General features: G+C 48.6%; 7 protein-coding genes across 7 annotated transcripts; 3 read left to right on the top strand and 4 right to left on the bottom strand.

Annotated features, from left to right (window-relative positions):
• Window positions 1-2,289: 2,289 nt before the first annotated feature.
• Window positions 2,290-5,467, bottom strand: K444DRAFT_666211 (uncharacterized protein; the record flags this gene model as incomplete). Its single annotated transcript, XM_024887165.1, has 4 exons — window positions 4,888-5,467; window positions 4,530-4,826; window positions 4,321-4,480; window positions 2,290-4,262 (listed from the first exon to the last, which is right to left on the bottom strand). Exons 1-4 carry the CDS (start codon window positions 5,431-5,433, stop codon window positions 2,290-2,292), a joined length of 2,976 nt encoding a protein of 991 aa, XP_024733542.1. The 5' UTR covers window positions 5,434-5,467.
• A 795-nt stretch (window positions 5,468-6,262) lies between these two features.
• On the bottom strand, window positions 6,263-7,338 carry K444DRAFT_616492 (uncharacterized protein). Its single transcript, XM_024880931.1, has 3 exons — window positions 7,239-7,338; window positions 6,464-7,180; window positions 6,263-6,405 (listed from the first exon to the last, which is right to left on the bottom strand). Exon 2 carries the CDS (start codon window positions 7,023-7,025, stop codon window positions 6,522-6,524), a length of 504 nt encoding a protein of 167 aa, XP_024733543.1. The 5' UTR covers window positions 7,026-7,180; window positions 7,239-7,338; the 3' UTR covers window positions 6,263-6,405; window positions 6,464-6,521.
• Window positions 7,339-8,189: 851 nt separating this feature from the next.
• Window positions 8,190-8,917, bottom strand: K444DRAFT_633029 (uncharacterized protein; the record flags this gene model as incomplete). Its single annotated transcript, XM_024883557.1, has 2 exons — window positions 8,190-8,323; window positions 8,383-8,917. 2 exons carry the CDS (start codon window positions 8,915-8,917, stop codon window positions 8,190-8,192), a joined length of 669 nt encoding a protein of 222 aa, XP_024733544.1.
• A 1,702-nt stretch (window positions 8,918-10,619) lies between these two features.
• Window positions 10,620-12,140, top strand: K444DRAFT_645275 (glycoside hydrolase family 28 protein; the record flags this gene model as incomplete). Its single annotated transcript, XM_024885072.1, has 4 exons — window positions 10,620-11,093; window positions 11,142-11,287; window positions 11,337-11,660; window positions 11,720-12,140. 4 exons carry the CDS (start codon window positions 10,620-10,622, stop codon window positions 12,138-12,140), a joined length of 1,365 nt encoding a protein of 454 aa, XP_024733545.1.
• A 682-nt stretch (window positions 12,141-12,822) lies between these two features.
• On the top strand, window positions 12,823-16,273 carry K444DRAFT_567382 (putative dipeptidyl-aminopeptidase B). Its single transcript, XM_024877167.1, has 2 exons — window positions 12,823-15,857; window positions 15,943-16,273. The coding sequence occupies exons 1-2, from the start codon at window positions 13,172-13,174 to the stop codon at window positions 16,053-16,055; spliced, it is 2,799 nt and encodes a 932-aa protein (XP_024733546.1). The 5' UTR covers window positions 12,823-13,171; the 3' UTR covers window positions 16,056-16,273.
• A 78-nt stretch (window positions 16,274-16,351) lies between these two features.
• On the bottom strand, window positions 16,352-18,324 carry K444DRAFT_694303 (uncharacterized protein; the record flags this gene model as incomplete). The annotated part of the gene is made up of 2 exons (XM_024887862.1): window positions 16,352-18,246; window positions 18,303-18,324. The coding sequence occupies 2 exons, from the start codon at window positions 18,322-18,324 to the stop codon at window positions 16,352-16,354; spliced, it is 1,917 nt and encodes a 638-aa protein (XP_024733547.1).
• A 614-nt stretch (window positions 18,325-18,938) lies between these two features.
• Window positions 18,939-19,721, top strand: K444DRAFT_633033 (uncharacterized protein; the record flags this gene model as incomplete). Its single annotated transcript, XM_024883558.1, has 1 exon — window positions 18,939-19,721. The coding sequence occupies one exon, from the start codon at window positions 18,939-18,941 to the stop codon at window positions 19,719-19,721; it is 783 nt and encodes a 260-aa protein (XP_024733548.1).
• Between the last annotated feature and the right edge of the window lie 577 nt (window positions 19,722-20,298).

A 20,298-nucleotide genomic window follows, 5' to 3' on the forward strand; every position in this document is an offset into this window, starting at 1 on the left:
CCGAACCTTAATTATTTTTAGTGTATGCACAGACGGCAAAACGAGTCAGAATTATTGAAACAGGGTTGATCACGTGATACAAGGCATCTGGAGGCTTCTGGATCCCCCTCCCCCGGCTCTTTTCATGTTGTCAGGCTCTCAGCTCACCTGAATGGTGTGTCGCACAATAGGAATGTAGTGGGTACAAACCGAGTGGTGTGCAAAAACCAAGTAGTGTGTAAAATTCAAGTGATGTGTAAGCACCAAGTAGTGTACAGAAACCAAATGTGCAAGGGTCTCAATCTCGCCTCGCTTTCAGCATGGTCTCTATCAGGTTGATCCCTTACCCTTCATTTATTTGGCCCGTAAGCTTGCATATCTCCTATAGAGCACCTACCAACATGGCATCCATTCGTATCTCTGTTGCAGCATTTGGCCGCCCCTGCGCCAGACATCAGCTAACTTTCTTAGTTCAACGAAAACCTGATCCTCCAAAGCATCGAAGGAGGAAAACAAGCGGCGACTGCCCTTCCAAATCCCGTCCTCGAGCATTGCAGCGCCCTTACAGATCAAATCGAAGTCACTTCGTTTCAGGGCATGCCTACTTCTTGAGAAACTATATAGGGACTTGCTTTTACAGTCTTAGAACAGTAACTCTTCCGCTACTGATCTGTTGAAAATGATAGGTAATCAACCCATGACCTGCTGTGCTAGCAATATGGAAACTAATGGGCAAGCAAAACACGTGCGCCTGGTATTGACCGAGTGACGGGCTCAGCAGGGTCGAGACCATCTCGCCATCTGCCTCGTGGTCGCATTATCACGACTTACTGGTCGAGCATACGTCCTGATTTTCGTTGCACCACCATGACCAGTCACTGAAAGACACGTTGTGTCAGCCTGGTGTGCTCGTTGCCGCAACCAGGCAACCGATTTACCACGCACATATTATAAACAGGGGTAGGAATATTAGAAGGCTATTAGGCCAGGCACCAGCTGATTGGACGTATCAGCAAAGCTTGTCTCACGGGCGGGATGGAGCACACCATCTGTTCCACATACTCAAGCCATTGTCTCTGCTGTGCAATCAACCCCGCTACTCGATTGTCCAATAAACGTACGGTCTACCAGCCTCAATGCAAGTGAGAGCACACAAAGCCAGCACTGCCGCCTTATCCTTCCCGATTTTCTCATGCAGGTATTTCGCTTCTTGTGAGATCCATCTCTTGGGACGCCGACTGCTCTATAAGGCCGTGCTCCTTGAAGTCTCTGCCTTGGATCTCACTACAATTCGTGCTCTACACGGAAACGATCCAGCCTCATTACAACCTGTTAAATCGCTTATATTTTTATCTGAAGGCATTTGAACAACGATGCTCAAATTCAAGTGTCTTATCCAAGACGAAAATGATGATAAGGCCAGTATGCATACCCCATCGATAACAAGATCAGGTCAAGCCGTATGTTAATAGTGAAAATTAGCTAGATCCGCCGATCGTCGGGTTGATATAGAGTAAAAGGGAGCGATGGAACTTGGGGAGTTTGAAGCCTGGGTCAAAACCTACCATCAAATTCCAGGCGATTATCTCTCTATTACGGGCGGAAAAACTCGAGAATCCTCATGTGGCGCTTGGTGCCGTCTTGGTTCCCGGCGACACTCTGACGGTCGCCTTCGACAAGACAGTGAGAGTCGGCGGCAGCGCCTTAGGCACTGGTGGTGAAGCCGGGGGTGTGAATACTACTGGTGGAGGAGGATATGGAGTAGGTGGACAAGGCAATGAGAAAAGTGTGACTGGAGTGTTGGGTATGGGGGGGGGGGTGCAGAAGGGGACAAAGGGGCTGCCGGTAAGGGTTACGGCGGGTTGTAAATACGGGTTCCGTCCGTGGAATTGCTACAGGTGGAGACGGCATAGGTGGGGCGTTCAAATGGACTGGCAAGGATACAAACAAGCAAGATGCAAAGAAGCAAACCCGACCAACCTAGGTCTAAGAGACGTAATGACAAGGCTCTAGATAGACGAGTGGCCGGTATCCGTAGTTAAAGCTGTTTTGAAGCTTCAAGACCTTGGGAAAGTGGGTAGTTCGCCACGCTAAAACCATAGACTTATGTCGGTAGGCTCGTAAGCAAAAAATTGAAATTTTTTCAAAGTGCCTAGAAAATTCCCAAAATTCCCAGGATGACTAAAACTGAGTCGGAGATTACGAATACGCACTTATTTGTCTTATTTTATGTCGTTGTGGTGAAAATCGTTTTTGGGCGGTTGGCCCGTAATATCTTCTACGAGATGCGGCCAATTCCAGGTTACAATTTCAAGTCATCGATCTGAAGCCAATGTCCTGGCGGCCAAATTTCGGTGGGCCTGACCCGTACACCGTATGGGCAAATCCGAGCCTTTTCTGCGCCTCTATCTGGCTCTGAGATACAATATCCACGAACCCAACTTTATCAAGGGCATTTTTCTCCTTATTTCGATTTTGGTTTGCTGGTGTTCTTTCGTCAGTTTCGTCGATTTCGTTCCCTATCCATGTCGAGTTGAGATCGATGCCAAGTTCGCGGCTCAGCTTTTGTAAGCTCAGATTCAAGCGTTTCAAATGAATTTTGAGCACCTCAGGATCTATTGTGTCCTTGCATTTATCAAGTGTTTGGATGATATTATGTAAACCAACCAAAGATTTGACAACAAAGGCTGTGGATGGCGAGAGGTGCCAGGCGTCATGGTTGAGCCCTTGCAGGTATCGATTCTCAAGTGCCTTCGGATAATCTGGCGAGCCTGGTTCTGTATAGGTTCTATACCATGCAAGAAAGCCTTCTTGTGATTTTTCCAGTCGCTTTGACAGATGTAGAGGCCAGTACATAGATGCATAGTGTAGGAATTCGTGGTTTGGAAGGGAGAGACATTCGCTAGCGTAATTCTCACCCATTCTCATTCGCGTTTCGTGTTCGGTCCGAGAGCAAAGAAGATACATCGTTGCGATGCACGCCCTCAGCGACATGTCGTGTGCCGAGTCTAGGTCAATCAAGGAGGCTGGGATAACCGAACGGATCAAAATCTTGCTTTGGCGGTTTTCCAGCAAATATTCTCTCGCCGTTTGGTGGACGAAATAGACTTTGGACCGAATCACCCTCAAGAAGTGTCCACACAGTGACTTCAGATAGTTCTCGAAAGGATGTTTGAGATCATCATCCAAGTCGTCGAATATGCGCTTAGTGATGTCGGTAGCTAGTGCGCTGTTCATTTCCTCGAGTGTCAGGGGTCTTGCAGCACCGACGACCAATCGAAGCATCTTTGTCGCCTCAGACAAGTTCGTACTCCTCTCCAGTAATCGATCATACAAGGCATAAATATCTCGACTTGACAGAATGGCAATCATTTCCTTCCGAGAAGCTCCCCGAACACTTGCGTCCTTGAGCAATTTGATCATCAGTGTCGTCCAAAGGAATGTCCGATCTGCGCCATCAACAAGCCTTTTCTGCAGATCCGTTAGGGTCTTCTTTGGGAGTCCATGGGCCACCAGATCCTCAATATTTGCTAGAATCACACGTTCAACGTCCTTGCTAATGGCTTCAACTTCGTCCTCTCCTCGCAATCTGATCGTAGGTAGCTTTAGAAATGCAGCTTTTATAGCGTTCTCGGGACGACTGGTGACAATAAACTTTATGAATGGGGGTTTTTCAAGTTCGTCGGCGCCTCTCGAATAGAATTGGCAGAGCTTAGATGTCAAAAAGCCCACCGAGGTCTCTTGACATTCATCTAAGGCGTCCAAGATAACGGTAATATTTTGAGCTTGTCGTTGGCGTACTGTAGTCTCAAACATCTTCCAAAGGGTATGAGAGTTTTTTGTTATCCCGAAATTCGTCAATTTCTCGTCTTCGATTATTTGATGGAGTAACTCTGGCTGTGTTTTAAATATTTGATGCAGGATTGCGCTTAAAGCACAGGAAAGGTCTCTTTGGTCTTCGTTGTCGTCCTTGAAAAAGAAGTGGCAGACCGAGTCTACTGTTTTTGGAGTAGTCGCAATATCTTTCTCTCCGCTGCCCCTCCAGTTATTCTTAGATTTCAGATGATTCACGAGGAAGGACATGAGGACGGATTTTCCACAGCCAGGATCTGCTGAAACCCACAAAACTGCGGAAGAGTGTTTCTGTTCCCAGTCTTGGTACTGCTTGTGATTTAAAAGCCATTCACATGTACCCTCGACTCTTTCGGGGTTTCGCTCTCTGTAAGATTCATAATCTCCTCTCAGGAGGCTGTTGTAAAATCTCTCGTCGTCGTTAGTCCAAGCTGAAGCACTCGACTTAGTTTAAAAATTATTCCCTGCTCTCGCATCAATATCACTCACGTTTAGCTGTCTGATCAGCCATCGTTTTCAGATTAGTCCAAACATTGCGAAAAGTATTCGAGTTTCTGCTTGAAAATTGACAAATACTGCGGTGGTCTCCGTTGATCGCAATTGCTGTCTCATTTGGCAGACCAAGTACTGCTGAAGGCTCGTCCACTACCTAGAAATATGTCAATGGTCGTCTGCCCTAAGCCAAGAGACATGCAGACCTTAGAGTTTAAACCTTCCATTTTATCCGTTTCATAGAAACTCAGAATGGATAAATCCTTTCCGTAATCGACAAACGATCGAATGGTATCACTCAGCATTGCGGAATTCTGTTCCAAATCTCGCACCAGCGCAGCATTCGTATGAAGACCAAGACTCGATGCCTTCAGAATATTGGCAAAGATACTACCCCATGGTGCCAGAGTTGATCCTCTATGAGGCGTTCCGAAAAATGCGACACCGCAGAAATTCGACCGAAGGAATTCGAATCGCTCTCGTTGATGTGCCCTGATGATCGCCTGGTGCTCGATGTCAGCATTGCACGATTTGGTCTCGAGCCGTAGGAAACAAATTTCCTACTTTCTTGAAGACAATTCCACCTAAGCTGTGACAGATGAACAGAATAGGTCGCATGCGTTCCATGGGATGTAGCCGGACTGAGAGTATGTCTTCGAGGAGTTGCTCGGCGAACGTGTTGACACCTGCCGCAGCCTTGCTGAACTGCACTGTAGAATTATACCCATAACTTAGAATTCTAGCGTACGGGATTCTCTGCGGTAAGAAGTCTTTCAACCAATTGACACGGTCTCCTTCTGCTGATTCCGTAGACCAGGTTTTGTCGTAGTGCCCATTGAGACCGTGGATCGCAATGATGTCAACGACACCGGGCTCGTCCGAAGGCTGGTCATGAAGTATGAAGAGGCCGTACTTCTCCACATGTTTAGAGTCTGAAAAAGTCCCTTGATGCTGTTGGGCATCCTCCTTCAACGGGTTGCTCGCGTCACCATTTCTCCCAGCCTTGTCTTGATTGACCTTGTAGTGAGACTTTGCAGCAGTTGCTTCTGATATAGTCCCTGGGACTGGATAGAGGATATGAGGGTCTTTTTTCCTCTTCCAGAATAGCATAATAGGCCAAGATCATTATAGTTAAGCGTGTAAGTACTGTAGGCCGCAACGCCGGAGGTTGCAGATCACGTCCTGCCATGTGACGTGGCGACCTCAGGTCGCTTATTAAGATTTTCATATCATATCTGGGAAAAAGTAAAACGACCCCCCCGCCCCCCGCCCCCCAAACCCCCCAAGTATCGAGTAGGAGTAATAATAAATTTTAGAGTTTTAATAATGCCTAATTCATTATTTATATATGCTTAAGCCTTTCTCTCGAATCAGATTTCTTAATATAGGTAAAGGAAATTTATATGTAAGAGCTTTAGTTTTGGAGTATAAGAGAGCCTAGGTAATTATTACGCACGAGGCAAAAGTTCCAGGTACTTTATCGCTAAAATTTCAGGCTCTCTTAAGGTCAATACCGCTAATCGACACCCCCTCCCCCAAAATAATATTACTAATCGACACCCAAATTAACACCCCAAATTAATATCCTGGGAGGTATCGCTTTATATCTTCCTGTTTTATAAGAGGTTAAGAAGAAATAAGCATTACTATATGCCTATAAGACCCTTATTTTTCTGACTAATTGCGATATAGCCAAATTTGTCTGGAAATGACGACAATAACGACGACGATAATAATGTGCTATTCAGAGAATGCGATGCGCGCATTAGGTGCCAATTTACATTGATCTGTATACATTGGTACATACAAAGTAATATATACGGGCACCTGCCACCGCCTGCTGATTTCGGTTAGTGTGGCCCCCATCGACACCCCTAATCGACACCGGGGGGGGGTGGAGGAGGTGGGGGTCGTTTTACTTTTTCCCGGCGGATTCGGCACCGGTGGAAATGGAGGGACAGGCGGACAAGGCGGCCAGGGCGGCAGTGGCAGCGCTGAGCCTGTGAGGCGGCGGTTGCGCCAGAGATGGAGCAAATTCGCGTGAGCCGTCATACAAACAGTAGTATGTAGCAGTTCAACCCTGTCTATCCGTTAATCAGCAGCTCTAGAATTCTAACTGGTCAGTAGATGTTGGCTACCTTGGCAGCCAAACAAGCACGACCTAACCTCTTTCTCTAATCGAGCACTAAGGCAATCAATCAATCCACTTCCCCACGTCCCCGCTTCTCCAGACGCCCCGCCAAACCTCGGTAGGAATGGGAGGCCTCGCCACCTCGGACATCATTGGCATCGCCATCGGCGTGCCATCCGGCGTACTCGCCCTGGTCGGCGTTGCCATCTCGTTTTGCGCCTGGCAGTTTCCAGACTCGCGAATTGGCAAGGCCGGCGTCGCGATTGGCAATCGATTCTCCGTTCGGGGTGGAGATGCTCGCGGTGGTGATGCCAGCGGTGCTGGAGCGCGCGGCGGGAATGCTGCGGGTGGGAGTGCTTTCGGGAGAGGTGCCCAGCATGAAGACTCTCGGGATGATGATGCCGGAACTCATGGCACGTACGACATCGAGGCCCATGCTGAAAGCGAGGCCAAGGGCGGGGATGCCCAAGGTGGGAATGCTTACGGCAATTCCTGCTGGGGGAGATGCTAGAGGTGGAGATGCTAGAGCCATGCGAGCCAGGGGCGGTGACGCTTTCGGTGGATCTGCCATATATAAGGAGTGATGCTCGCTGTGGAGAGAGTGGTACCTCTGTTTATGTCGTTTGAGAGAGATCGGAGATGTTGCTGGGATGGTGCTGAAAAAAAATTTGACCTCGTTCGTATCCTTGTACCGTTGCAGTGCTTGTCAGGCTGCATTTGATAAAGGTATGCAATTCTTCCCGTACATAGATGCGAGTGGTAATGGGACGTCATCAACATATAGCTCTTCTTCGCACTACCACGAGGAGAGTTAGAGCCAGTTCCAAAGTATGAAATTAAGTTGAGAGGGTTTCCTCAGTATTGTAATAACCAGACTATACGCATTTGTTCTGGCGAACAGATAGACCTCTGAAGCAATCCTACCATTCTTTCTCGATCAAGAGATAGGGACCCTACTCACCGACCAGAATTGGAAGTCAAGAATGGAGCTCATTACGCTCCGACTTCAACGAGGGATAGTGAAGTTGAAGTGGAGTGTAGTCAATTTAAACTAGGAACTTGGAAAGGAGGACGGACCAAGCCGCTTCCGGAATAGTCCAAGTTGCCCCTCAGAATGGATATCATATCAGTCAGTGTACCCTTCCAACCCCTGCCAACCCCCCCTCGTTTAGCTCGCGCAGCATTCCCAAACCAGGATTGTCCGCCCAAAGGAGTCATATTCGCGCTCGACAGTGGCCAACTCTCTTTTAGTTTATAGATGATAATAATACTAGGTAAGACAGCCCTAGAATCTAATATTAATGTAATTTAGAATTTCATACCGAACACATGAGTGGTAGGGTGCAAGTAAGGCGACTCAAAGTCCCTTCAATATCGTTTACCGGACAGATTCAAATTCGCTCAGCCACCCAAGTGAATCCCCTAGTGCCACAGGCCTTTGTGGTTTGTGGTGTTTCAATATTTTGATAGTACGTCTACGCGAACCCCCTTCCCTCTGTTCCTCATGGTAAATAGCGACCGGTCGTATTCTTCACAGTTTGGTGGCCTTTCCCCTCAATTTTTTTGACTTGATCATATGATTGACTTGTTCATGCATCAATTGTCTCCTGTTTCTAGCGTACAGAAGGGTTTAATATCAACAGAACACCTAGTGTCCGTCTTTTTGTAGGTTCAACTCTCTGTCCTGAATGTGCTCAACTACTTCCTTCCTGCCTCCACGATGTATCATATTTCCCTAAAACATCAAAATACCAGCACCGACCATGACAATCGTTGCCAAAAGCCCGCACTTGGCATTGAGCATTCCAGCACTACTCTTGGAGGTGCTCGACGCCGCGGCAGCAGACGAGGAAGTGGAAGCAGAAGCAGCTGCTTTAGTTATCGAAAGATCAGTAAAGACTTTACAAAAAATGGATGGTTTCACATACCAGCGCCCTTCTCAGCCTTCGCCGCTGCCTTCGCCGACGTGATGCTAGTACAGGCGTCCGTAAGCGTAGTGTTTGCCTGCAAAGTCTGCAACTTGACCGCTGCAGCAGAAGCCTTGGCCTGGTACTCAGCAATCTTCGTAGCATTGTTCTTTGCCTTGTCGGCAAGCTTGGTTTCGTTGGCGGCGAGAGCCACAAGCTTCGTCATAGATGTAATCTGATTGCAATCATCCTCCGTCTTCTGAGCTGCAGCGATAACGGCACAGGTGGAGACGAGAGTGGTGTTTGACTCCATGGTGGTAAGTTGCGTGGAGGCATCGGACGCCTTGGCTTGGATCTCGGCGATCTTGGTTGCGTTGTTGTTGGTCTTGTCTGCGAGCTTGGTTTCGTTGGAAGCGAGTGCCACAAGCTTGGTCAGGGTGGCCATTTCTTTGCAGAGAGACTTATCGGTGACGGCCTTGGTGGAAGTCCCATTCTTGCCTTTTGCGGCAACCGCTGTAGTGAGGAGGAGGGAGATGAAGAGGTTGGTGAACTGCATTTTGATGGTGGGAAGTTATCAAGAAACAAAATTTGAAAGGATTAGATATTGGAAGTAAAGCGGTCCTGCCGAAGTGTTGAGAACGGAATGGAGATTGAAGATGATGAGATGATATCCAGATGCTGTTCTTTGAATGAAAAGGCCGTGGTATATATCCTACGTCGCAACCTTGCAACCCCACCTGCTTTGAACCCCTCTTGAGGATCCATTCTTACATGAGCTCTAGCTAAGAGCATCACAAAGCAAGCGCCCGTCTGGAACACAAGTGTCGCCGCTGCAGCTCCAGAATGTTTTGGATGGCACATCAAGGCGGTTGTCCGATCTTCTCATCACCACGTTTGGAGACAAAAAAAGATGTCGGAGGGTCCAATGCAAGACTGATCTGCCGATAAAACGCCGCGTAAGATCTCCGCGCAGCTCAAAGTCATGATCCGGCACATCTTCCAGTGCGTATCTCACAGTTTGGAAGGTAGAGCCGCTGTGTTTCGCTGACGACGGAGAGTTATTTATACTCCTAACAGAGTGGGGCGTTTGCCGAACTCCGGGGAGGTGGTTGGGCACGGGAACACGAAACAGATCTCGTCAGGAATCTGACATCCCAAAGCGTATGTGGAGAGTGAGGGGAGTGGACCGTACGGGAGAATTCCGTTATTTTTCCATCGTCGAAACAAAAGCAGCTCAGTGAAAGAGCGGGCTGGAAATTCATGACACTATTCCTCACAAAAGGGAAAGAAACACTGCTATGCTTCGGTTCTGACTTCAAAATAAATCCTCACCAAGTTACTCCAAACCCATCTGACGTAGCCTTCGAGAGGCTAAGAGCTCAGTCATTATGTGCTCCATCCATGTTGAGCTCGTCAAAGAAGACTGGTGGTTAAGTTCAAGAACTGGAGACAATTTGACGTTCGTCACTCGGATGGTTTCGAGCCTGAGAACACACTTCGCGTCGCCCCACTCTTTTAAATTTACCGTCCACTCGGGATCCACCCTGATGTATGAAACTCTGGCCCCAACATCGGCTTGAAACATCTTGAGGGGAAATTTCAGCGACTGTCCAATTTCCGTTGCTTCTGCATCCCCAAACTTCCAAATTCTCCGGCGAAGGATTGTTCCCTTTGACGCCGTACTTGACTGGCCAAAGCACAGAACAGATTTCTCACCAAGCATCCTGTACATCAAGGTCCAGCATGTAGGACAGAACCTCGAACTCTCGGGCTAACAGCTTCATCAATCGACTTTGCGGGGTTGGTCACGGGATTGGTCTCCCTTGTAAGGCTGATCTGACTCGAGCAATCTCGGCTCATTTGCCCCTGAATCTTCGCATCCTCTCTAGAACCTTCGTCATGCCATCCAAACCTTTACACTCATTGGACGAAAAGTCGGGGCTACACCAGGCAAGCTCTCCTTTTGGGAATCATCCAGAGTAGATGCAATCTATCATCCCAAGCTCCCCAGACTCTCCATCACATAGATTGAATATGGTCCAGAAAATAATGTATATTTCCTCATCCGAGTCGGGGGGCGGAAACATTTCTGACCCGCAATTTCGCCTTCATCTGGCATCACCACTATGGCAAGCTTTCATCTTCCACCGTATATAAACCATTCTGGGGCTGCCAAGTACTCCCTCTCCGCACAGCCTTCAAGCTTTCCGGGACTTTTCATTCCAACCACTCATTTTCACATTGCCGTGCTGGTCATGATGCGTTCCTTCCTTTTCCTTGCAACGATTGCTCCTTTGGTTATCGCGTGCAATAGCCCAAAAACTGATGGTTGTGCCTCTGCTTTTACGGCCTCGTCTTCGGATGCGGCGGCTTTCTGTGCAAGGTATACGACAGCTCCGGTGACACAGACTACGGATCTGCCCGCTTATGCGAAGTATTGTTCAATGAAGCCGAAGAAGCTTTCGAGTGTTTGTAGCTGTCTTGTTGTGCGGACGACTTTGCAGACTGTTGCAGCGAATTATTCTTCCACGACAGCAGCGAAAGTTACTAGCGCTACTGGTGCAGCAGGAGGAGATGGAACGGCTTGCACAGCCACGGAATATGCACAGATCACCTCCGTCGTCAAGTCATGTACTAACATTGTCCTGGACAACATCTCGGCACCAGCCAGCTCCACCATTGATCTCATCGCTCTCCAGACCGGCTCAACGGTCACTTTTTCTGGAACAACCGTAAGTAGGACAGGGTCTAAGATGTTATGCAGAAACTGATACAACCAGTCCTTTGACACAACTTCCAATGATAACTTTGATCCTATCGTGATCGGCGGTACTGACATCACCATCACGGGCGCAGATGGCCACGTAATTGATGGCAATGGAGCAGCATACTGGGATGGAAAAGGCTCAAACGATGGAGTTGCAAAGTAAGCCGTCTCTTCTCTCTACCCCCAACAACCATGCTGATTGTGATAGGCCTGACCACTTCATCGTCCTCAAAGACATTACCAACGGCCATATCTCCAACTTGAATGTCCAGAACTGGCCAGTCCACTGCTTCGACATCACGGGTGCTGATGGCTTGACAATCACCGGTCTGACTCTCGACAACTCAGCTGGTGATGCTTCTAACTCTGCGAGTGACGGTAAGGCAGCTGCACACAATTCAGATGGCTTTGACATCTCGGGCTCCACGAATGTGGTGTTAGCAAACACAGTGGTGAAGAACCAAGATGACTGCGTGGCCGTCACTAGTGGAACAAACATCACCGTGACAGGAATGACCTGCTCTGGAGGACAGTGAGACCACCCGATCTCCTGAAATCGGGCAAATAGAAAGCTGACTACGACCTCTTCAGTGGTTTGAGCATTGGCTCTGTCGGCGGAAAGAGCGACAACTCAGTCTCCGGCATCACCTTCTCAGACTCCACCATAACCGACAGCGAAAATGGCTGCAGAATCAAATCCAACGCTGGCAAGACTGGTACAATCGAGAACATCGTGTACCAAAATATCGTTCTCTCAGGTATCACCGACTACGGCATTGATGTTCAGCAAAATTATCTGAATGGAGGAGCAACAGGTGACCCAACGAACGGCGTCACGATTTCGGGCGTGACGTTCAGCAATGTGACGGGTACTGTAACTTCCTATGGAACGAACTATTATGTTCTCTGTGGCAGCTCAAGTTGCAGCGATTTCAAGTTCACGAATGTTGCCATCACTGGAGGGGGAACGGCCAGTACTTGCAATTTCCCTTCGACGGGATGCCTGTCGTAGAATGGTGATTGGGAAGAGAAATTCTATTCTATGTACCTATTTTACCCTTGGCCTAGATTTTGGCAGCTGGGAGGAAAGGCTGGGAGGTGTTGCACCACGATACAACTTCTCGCAACGAGTTGCTGTCAGATGGACCCGCCAAGTCACATATTTCGTGTATTTATAAATTTTCACTTGGCTTCAACCGAAAGGCATGCCAAACGTTTGAAACTTGTGAAGATCAAGTATTGGGGGTTCCGGTTGAGAATGTTTTGGAGACGAAGGGATACACGAACATGGCACTGTACATTCTCTGAAAAGGAAAGATCGCCCACAGTTACGCCACGCGAAACAAAGAACGCCTCAATTTCTACCTACGATTTATTAGGGTTGATGACATGAATCAAATGTCCGCTGTATCCACAACAAGGTTTGTTCGTGGAGTGACTCGCCTGTTCAAAGACTATATGATCACTTGTCACTTTATTAGACGCTCTCAACATCCAAGATACTTCAAGGATATGTAACACCCACATCTTCGTGTACTTCATGCAATAAAAGCCGCCAGAATCTTTACATCGGCTTGTACAGTAAGGAATCGAACTTCTGGGTGCGATTTGAGGGTCACGTGATGTGACTGCATCCAGCCTTTGGGGTCCCAAGCGTGAATCGCAAGGGAAACAAGGCAGAGCTTCTATCTTTCGTTTGGCATACCTTGCACTCACAGAAGAGAATATTCAGACGATATTGATAGAATTCATGCGACGGTGCAATTAAGATGAACGTGTCAAAGTACCCCAGCGGTGCAAGGTCTGCCAAGACAGGCAGCCCGCCCATCGGCCGGGGTCAACAAAGACGAGCCCCCATCAACCACAACCGCATCCAGTCCTCAAAGGAATCACTGTCGCACAAGCACATACCTCGAGATTGGCGTAGGACGGAAGCTTAGCCCTGTAAGATGCTGTGTCCGCAATCTTGAGCAGCCGCACATGTCTCTTCGGATGGAATCGCATTGACCCGTACTCTCCTCCTGAAACCTCTTATCGTCGTCAATGGCTGGGCACCCCGAAGAAGCCGCCCAGCTCCTGCCGGGCTTGCAGGAGGACAATGAAAGGACATCAGAAGACTCGGTGTCCACGGCTTCGACCACGAGTCTGGTCTTCGAGCGCATTGGATTACGGGTTGATGCCGAGAATGAGAAGAAGCTGAATGGGAACGGCAACAAGAAGATGGTGACGCCGAAATTCCCCCCGAATCGCGAGCCCTTGGCATACGCAGACGACGAACATGCACAGCAACTGCTCGAGGACGAAGAGAAGGATGATTACGATGTTGAGAATGGGCCGTATATAAATAATTCGAGCGATAGGAAGGTCGACAAGAACTTTAGGCGGTTGATGTTCATACTAGGAGGCATATTTATAGGAGCTTGGGTCGTGGCACTGGTTATATTTTTGAGCAGACAGGCGTATCGGCATCCATCCACAACTCCTCATGATCCTGATGCAATGTCTTCGAAAGGAAACGGGAAGGAGGTTACCCTAGATCAGGTTATGGGTGGACAATGGAGGGCTACACATCATGATATCAGTTGGATTGAGGGAGCAAATGGCGAGGATGGGCTGCTGCTGGAACAAGGTGCTGGAGGCAAGGATTATCTGGTTGTCGAAGATATCAGAGGTGCAGAAGGCGACGCAGCGGCCGCTGGAACGAAGACTCTGATGAAGCAGTCATACTTTGAAGTTGGTGGCAAGGGATACTCGCCAAGTCGGGTTTACCCAAGCAAAGATTTGAAGAAAGTTCTTATCGCGACGGACTACAATTCGAATTGGAGGCACTCATTCAATGCGAAGTACTTTATCTTTGACGTCGAAACTCAGACAGCTGAAGCGTTGGATCCCACTGCGCCGGACGATTACATACAACTCGCAAGTTGGAGCCCGCAGAGCGATGCTGTAGTGTTTACAAGAGAAAACAACCTCTTCCTGCGGAAACTATCATCCCAGAAAGTCACCCAGATCACCACGGACGGAGGTACAAATTGCTTCTACGGGATCCCCGACTGGGTATATGAGGAGGAAGTGTTTGGAGGAAATAGTGCGACTTGGTGGGCCGAAGATGGAAAATACATTGCATTCTTGCGGACCAACGAGACCGAAGTACCAGAATACCCTATTCAATATTTCGTTTCCCGACCAAGTGGTGTTCAGCCACCCGAAGGTGAGGAGAATTATCCAGAAGTAAGAGAGATCAAATATCCCAAAGCTGGCGCACCAAATCCGACAGTGGACTTGCAATTCTACGATGTAGCTAAGGGCGACGTCTTCGAGGTCAAGATTGCTGGCTCATTTGCTCCAGATAATCTTTTGATCACGGAAGTTGTCTGGGCTGGCTCGACTGGAAAGGCTCTTATCCGCGAAACCAATAGAGAAAGCGATATTCTCCGAGTTGTTATCGTCGACGTAGAGACGAGGACCGGAAAGACAGTCCGCACTGAGGATGTTCAAAAGCTTGACGGGGGGTGGTTTGAAGTCTCCGAGAACACTCGTTATGTTCCTGCTGACCCCTCCAACGGTCGACCACACGACGGGTATATTGATACGGTGATATATAAAAACTATGACCACTTGGGATATTTCACACCAATGGACAATCCGGAGCCAATTATGCTTACATCTGGCGACTGGGAAGTTGTTGATGCTCCTTCAGCAATGGATCTGAAGAGGAATTTAGTTTACTTTCGAGCCACAAAAGAGGGATCAATCCAGCGTCATGTTTACAGTGTCAATCTGGATGGCACAAATATGCAGGCCCTTACGGATACCAACAAAGACGGGTACTATGCCGTTTCATTTTCGAGCGGCGCTGGCTATGCACTTCTGAGCTACAATGGACCCAACATCCCCTGGCAAAGGGTCATCAGCACTCCCAGCAACACGAATCATTACGAGAAGACCATTGAGGAGAATCCAAGACTCGCAGAGATGGCAGCCCAGCATGAGCTTCCCATCAAAATATACTCCACTGTAAACATCGACGGATTCGAGCTCAATGTGGTTGAGCGTCGCCCTCCTCATTTCAACGAGAAGAAACAATACCCCATCTTATTCTACTTGTACGGCGGGCCAGGATCTCAAATGGTCGATAAGGCCTTCACCGTCGATTTCCAGGCTTACATTGCAGCCAATCTTGGGTACATTGTTGTGACTGTCGATGGACGTGGCACAGGATATATCGGACGAAAAGCTCGAACAATCATCCGTGGAAACATCGGCTATTACGAAGCATACGATCAAATCGCCACGGCCAAAATCTGGACTCAGAAGAGATATGTCGATGCTTCAAGAATGGCGATTTGGGGCTGGTCGTACGGCGGCTTTATGACACTAAAGACTCTCGAGCAGGATGCTGGAGAGACATTTTCCTACGGAATGGCAGTCGCACCTGTCACAGACTGGAGGTTTTACGATTCGATTTATACGGAACGATATATGCACACTCCTCAACACAACCGAGAAGGATACGATAACTCCAGCATCTCAAACATGACGGCTCTCCACCAGAATGTCAGATTCTTGATCATGCACGGTGTTGCGGACGATAATGTTCACATGCAAAACTCCTTGACCCTGCTAGACAAGCTGGATCTCGCTGGGGTGGAGAATTACGATGTCCACGTTTTCCCAGACAGCGATCATAGCATTTATTTCCACAATGCGAATAGAATTGTTTATGATAGTAAGCTCCTTTCCTGATCACTTCCCTCTCCTGTTCCCTTTCCTTCGCCGTGTCCCTTGTCCACGGCAAGCTAACAATAAATCAGAACTCAACAACTGGCTAATCAATGCATTCAATGGCGAATGGCTCCGCACAGCAAACGCCAGCCCCCTTCAACTCGACAGTATATCCGACAAGCGGGATCTCATATTTTCTTGAATCGAACTCACAGCATTGGGCGGCGTTCACGGTTTAGGATGGGCATTGAGCGATTTAATTGATTGTAAGAGTAAAAATATCGCTATAGTCTTTGGCTCTACTATGCTAAACTCAAATCGTGTCTCGATCTCATCGTAAATACAGACGAGAATGTCTTAAAATTCGCACTTGACTTATGAGTCTGTTCAGGTCTATCCAAAAATCCAAGCCTCCAAGCCTCTTTTTTTGGTCTTTTACTGTTTTCGTTGAAATGTTGATGCTGGATTTGCACTTGCCTTGACTTTATATCAATGCGTTTAGACCGCCTTGTGGGCATATGATCGCGTCGTAGAGATCGTCTCAATTGAGGCACATGCCTTCAAGACGCCTTGATCCCAAGTGCAAACAAGCTCCGTCTCAACCCCACCCCTTCCTGCCTTCATCTTCGAGGCAGATGCAGCTGGTAGCTCCTTGGGGCTCGCGATATAAGAATCACAAAGTCCTGGTCGACTGATGCGAGACGACAGTCTGATTTCTTCCTTTCTTGTTTTTGGCTTTCCCTGCATGCTCAAGCTCAACGGCTCGAGCTTGGGGAGCTTGGGGAGTTCAAGGTCAAATCCCAGTTCTCCTGCGATCTTCATCTCTGGCGTGGTAGGGTGCGCAGAGACGAAACATTGCCAGGATTCTTCTTCCTGCAAGGAGAGCTGGGCATGCCTGTTGGGTTCCTTTCTGTCATCAGGACTAGCGGGGTGGGTGTTGAAGTATGCGGGGATTTGACCTACAGTTGGTGAGACGTAGGTCGAGTCTGGGTGTCCTGGACGGAGTACAGTTGGTGCCCGTGCTACCGGTGCTTCTGCTGAAAAGTGGTAGCTGTAACGCTCGCCAGCGAGCGTTGTGGGCTTGGTTGGCCTGGGAATGCCTTCCGGATAGAAGAGTTTGGAGTTCAGCTTATAATCACGGGCATAGGGTTGGCTGTTTCGCGGGCCAGCGCTGAGGATAGTCGGTGTTCGATTTACCTCTGTCGAGGCCGTAGTCGCATTGTGTTGACTTCCTCCGTGCAGGGCAGCGAGCGCTTTTGGGTCGTATTGCCTTGTGGTGTAGTCACCCCCCAAGAAGAGCTCTCCTGCTTGCTCATCGGCTCGAGAGTGTCGATTGACCTTTGGAAGCATGGCCTTGCCATCGATTTCCGTTGCGGAAAAGACTGGGGGTGCGGCGAAGGGCGGCTGTCTGAATTGCGTCTGGTCGGAAAAGTATGTCGAGGCTGATGCAGGTAGTGGCTGCATGTGAGTCGTGCCTTTGGCAGCAACATGTTCAGCAAAGGATTTCTTTACCGTAGTTGGCGGCAGTAGCTTCCGAGGTGGCATCAGCTGAGTAGCAAATGCCGTGTTCGGCTTCGTCTGGTAGGTGTTTTCTGAAGGCAATTCAATTGCATACTTCTCCTGTGGCCGTGGTGGAAGTGGTTTTCTCGCCAGTTTCTGCTGGCGAGGAGTTGCAGCAGCAGTAGCAGTCGCTGGCTTTCGTCCGGTCTCTCCTTCGACCTTACAGATTGTCGAAGGATTGGGTTGTCTCTGTCGAGTACTCTGTCTCTGAATGCCGCGTCCAGGCGGATTCTGGCGCAGAGGATGAAACTGCGATGGTAGGGTATCGAGTTGAGAGCCAGGTGCCGGCAGGGTGATAGTCTTCACCATGTAACAGGGTTCCTGCTGGTATGGCAGGTCATCCCCAATTGACCAGCTCTTCCCAAGCTTTTCCTTGGATTCGTTCTCTTCTGGTTCCTCTATAATGATAGAAGGAATATCACCTGGGCCTAACAAGGCCGTGACTTTGAGTGGGCGTCTCCTTCCCGCCAAGTTCGGTGGTCCTGGTCGAATTCTTCTTCCCCGAGTCGGATTGGGAATATTCGCCTCATACTTAACGACGCCGGCAGCGGCGAGAGGAGCGAAAGATCCTGGGTGCTCCCCAAGAACTTTGTCGCTCAAGCTCAATATCTTCTTTCTCCACGACAGCGGTGCATAATGGCCAGCATTTGCGGCTGCGGCCTGTCTGGCCTTTGCCTCAGTCTTGTTGTGGGCTTCACAGACTCCACATTTGCCATCAACTCGTCGAATCACCTCGGTGGTCCCGCATTGTACTGTATGCGGAAAGGGGATGCCGTTCTTTTTTGCTTTGCATAGGCCGGTTGAATGGACCAAGTCGTGCTTGCAGGCATATTCTGTTATGTGTTAGTAGTGGGTAGTTTGAGAATGAAGGGACGGGGGGATGTTTTACCTGTTACCACGTAGCTACACATCTTGCTTCTTTGCTATTTCAGTTGATTCAAGTCGGGTGTCGATACACAGGATGAAGACTGGTCGTTAAAAGGAGCGCGGAGAATATAAGTAGGTCAAGGCAAGTCCGGCTTGCTGATGTCGAGAGAAGTTGCTAGAGAGTAGGGTGAAGCAGGAGTTTTATTCTGGATTTCGAGTATTGTTTTTGCAATACAATTGGCACCTGCTAAATTTAAAATGACTGGAATCGATTACAATGGGACAAATATATCGATTATGAGGAAATATGGCCACGGCATTGTTCTGGCAGAACAAGTCTGCTGCTGCCTTTGTCGACGAACAATCTCGACGAACAACAGAACAACGGCAACGAACAGGAACAACAAGTCCCGCTATACAACGCCATTGTCAAGAAACCTCCACAAAGCTTCTTTCACAATTTCTCCGTCAATGGCGGGTCCTATATAGCAGTTTGCTGTTCCCCGAGCACAATTACTTTGTATCATCAGTACAACTTCTCATTTCTCGACCTTGAACAAGACTCTCTTCTTTCGACGCTGGCGTTTTTTTTATTAACCAACCACATTTATTCAACTATATTTCGTTACAGCCTCAAATCCATATACTTGCGCTCAAAATGGACGCCGCTTCCCGTTTCTTTCCCAGCCGCACTTACTGGGAGCCAATCCGACCCTCCGGCGAGGAAGTTGCTGAGCGCGTACAAGCGTACAAACACTGCGACACTCATCCAAAACGAGGCTCCCAAACAGACACCCCACTTTATTCATCAAGCGTGGATCCTGCCCAGCCATTTCGGACCCAAATCAAGGCCCCAGAATTCAAAGTCGCCATGCGCGACAAGAAGTTTAAATGGTGGAATGCACCTCCTAAAACGGATCCCAAATCGAAACTTGAAGCCGCCAAGTCTGGTAAGCTCGAACTCCACGTTCCAAGTGTTGAGGCGCTCGAAATTGATGCCCCTTTTCTCTCACCAAGCCGCGATGGCCTTCGCTCGTTTCGTGCTGCTTCCTACCAGTTGGTGGAGCGTGACCGGTTGTTTAAACTCTACAACGGGAGTGGGCGCTCCAAAGAGCCAGTTGGGGCCTATGAGACTCATTATCTTGACCACAATATCCACGCCAAGCTTCCTGCTGCCGAACCCAAAGAAGAGAAGCCTAGTGCCGAAGCCGAAAGGATCGGTACTTGGTGGAGTTGTGTGGTAAGTATTGAGTGGAAGACGAACTGGACGCTGTTTTGGGCGTGCTCTACGTGGATTGGCCTTTTCATCACTGGGGCGGGCACGTTATTCTGGGGCATGGAGCCCATTGTCAAGCCGGTCTTGGCTTTCATTTCCCAGTGGGTAGTGGAACTTGCTTTCGCGTGGTGCTTTCTTTTCCTCCTGGCTTTGCTAGTAATATAATATAATATAATACAATGTAATATAATCTCGGTTGAAGTTGGCCTTAGGACCCCTCCGTGAGTTTTTGCGTGTAGCGTTGTGATTTCCATGTGAATAATCGCCCCTCCCGGATTTGGGTCCATTTTGTGAACAAAGGTTTTGCCCAGCAAATCTTTGTTTCGAGGATCGAGTGAACTCTGTGTTGGTAGGATTAGGAATGGATTCTTTGTTCCTCAAAGGTTGCACGTGATCATTTCCGACTGATCTGAACGCAGAGTATAACCCCTTGAGTTGCAAGACTTGTGAATAGATCAATAATGATTTTGGTGTTCCGCCCTGTTTGTTGGAATCCGTTTCCTCAACTCTGCTGGGCAGCTCCTTCCTGGTTGCAACATGACCGGATGCCGCCAACTATTTCCGGCCCTGGCTTTCTCCCCATGGCACCTTCCCAATCTCAAACCATCTTCCTGTTCTGTTTTGTCCTTCTCCTCGTTTTTTCATCCATCATCCATCAACAAAACTTGCCCAAACATCATCAACGTTGCTATCATTTCGCCTCCAGACATCTTTAGATCATTCTCTGTATACACAAAGCAGC

This window comes from Hyaloscypha bicolor, assembly GCF_002865645.1.
Source record: "Hyaloscypha bicolor E unplaced genomic scaffold K444scaffold_118, whole genome shotgun sequence".
Taxonomy (NCBI): domain Eukaryota; kingdom Fungi; phylum Ascomycota; class Leotiomycetes; order Helotiales; family Hyaloscyphaceae; genus Hyaloscypha; species Hyaloscypha bicolor.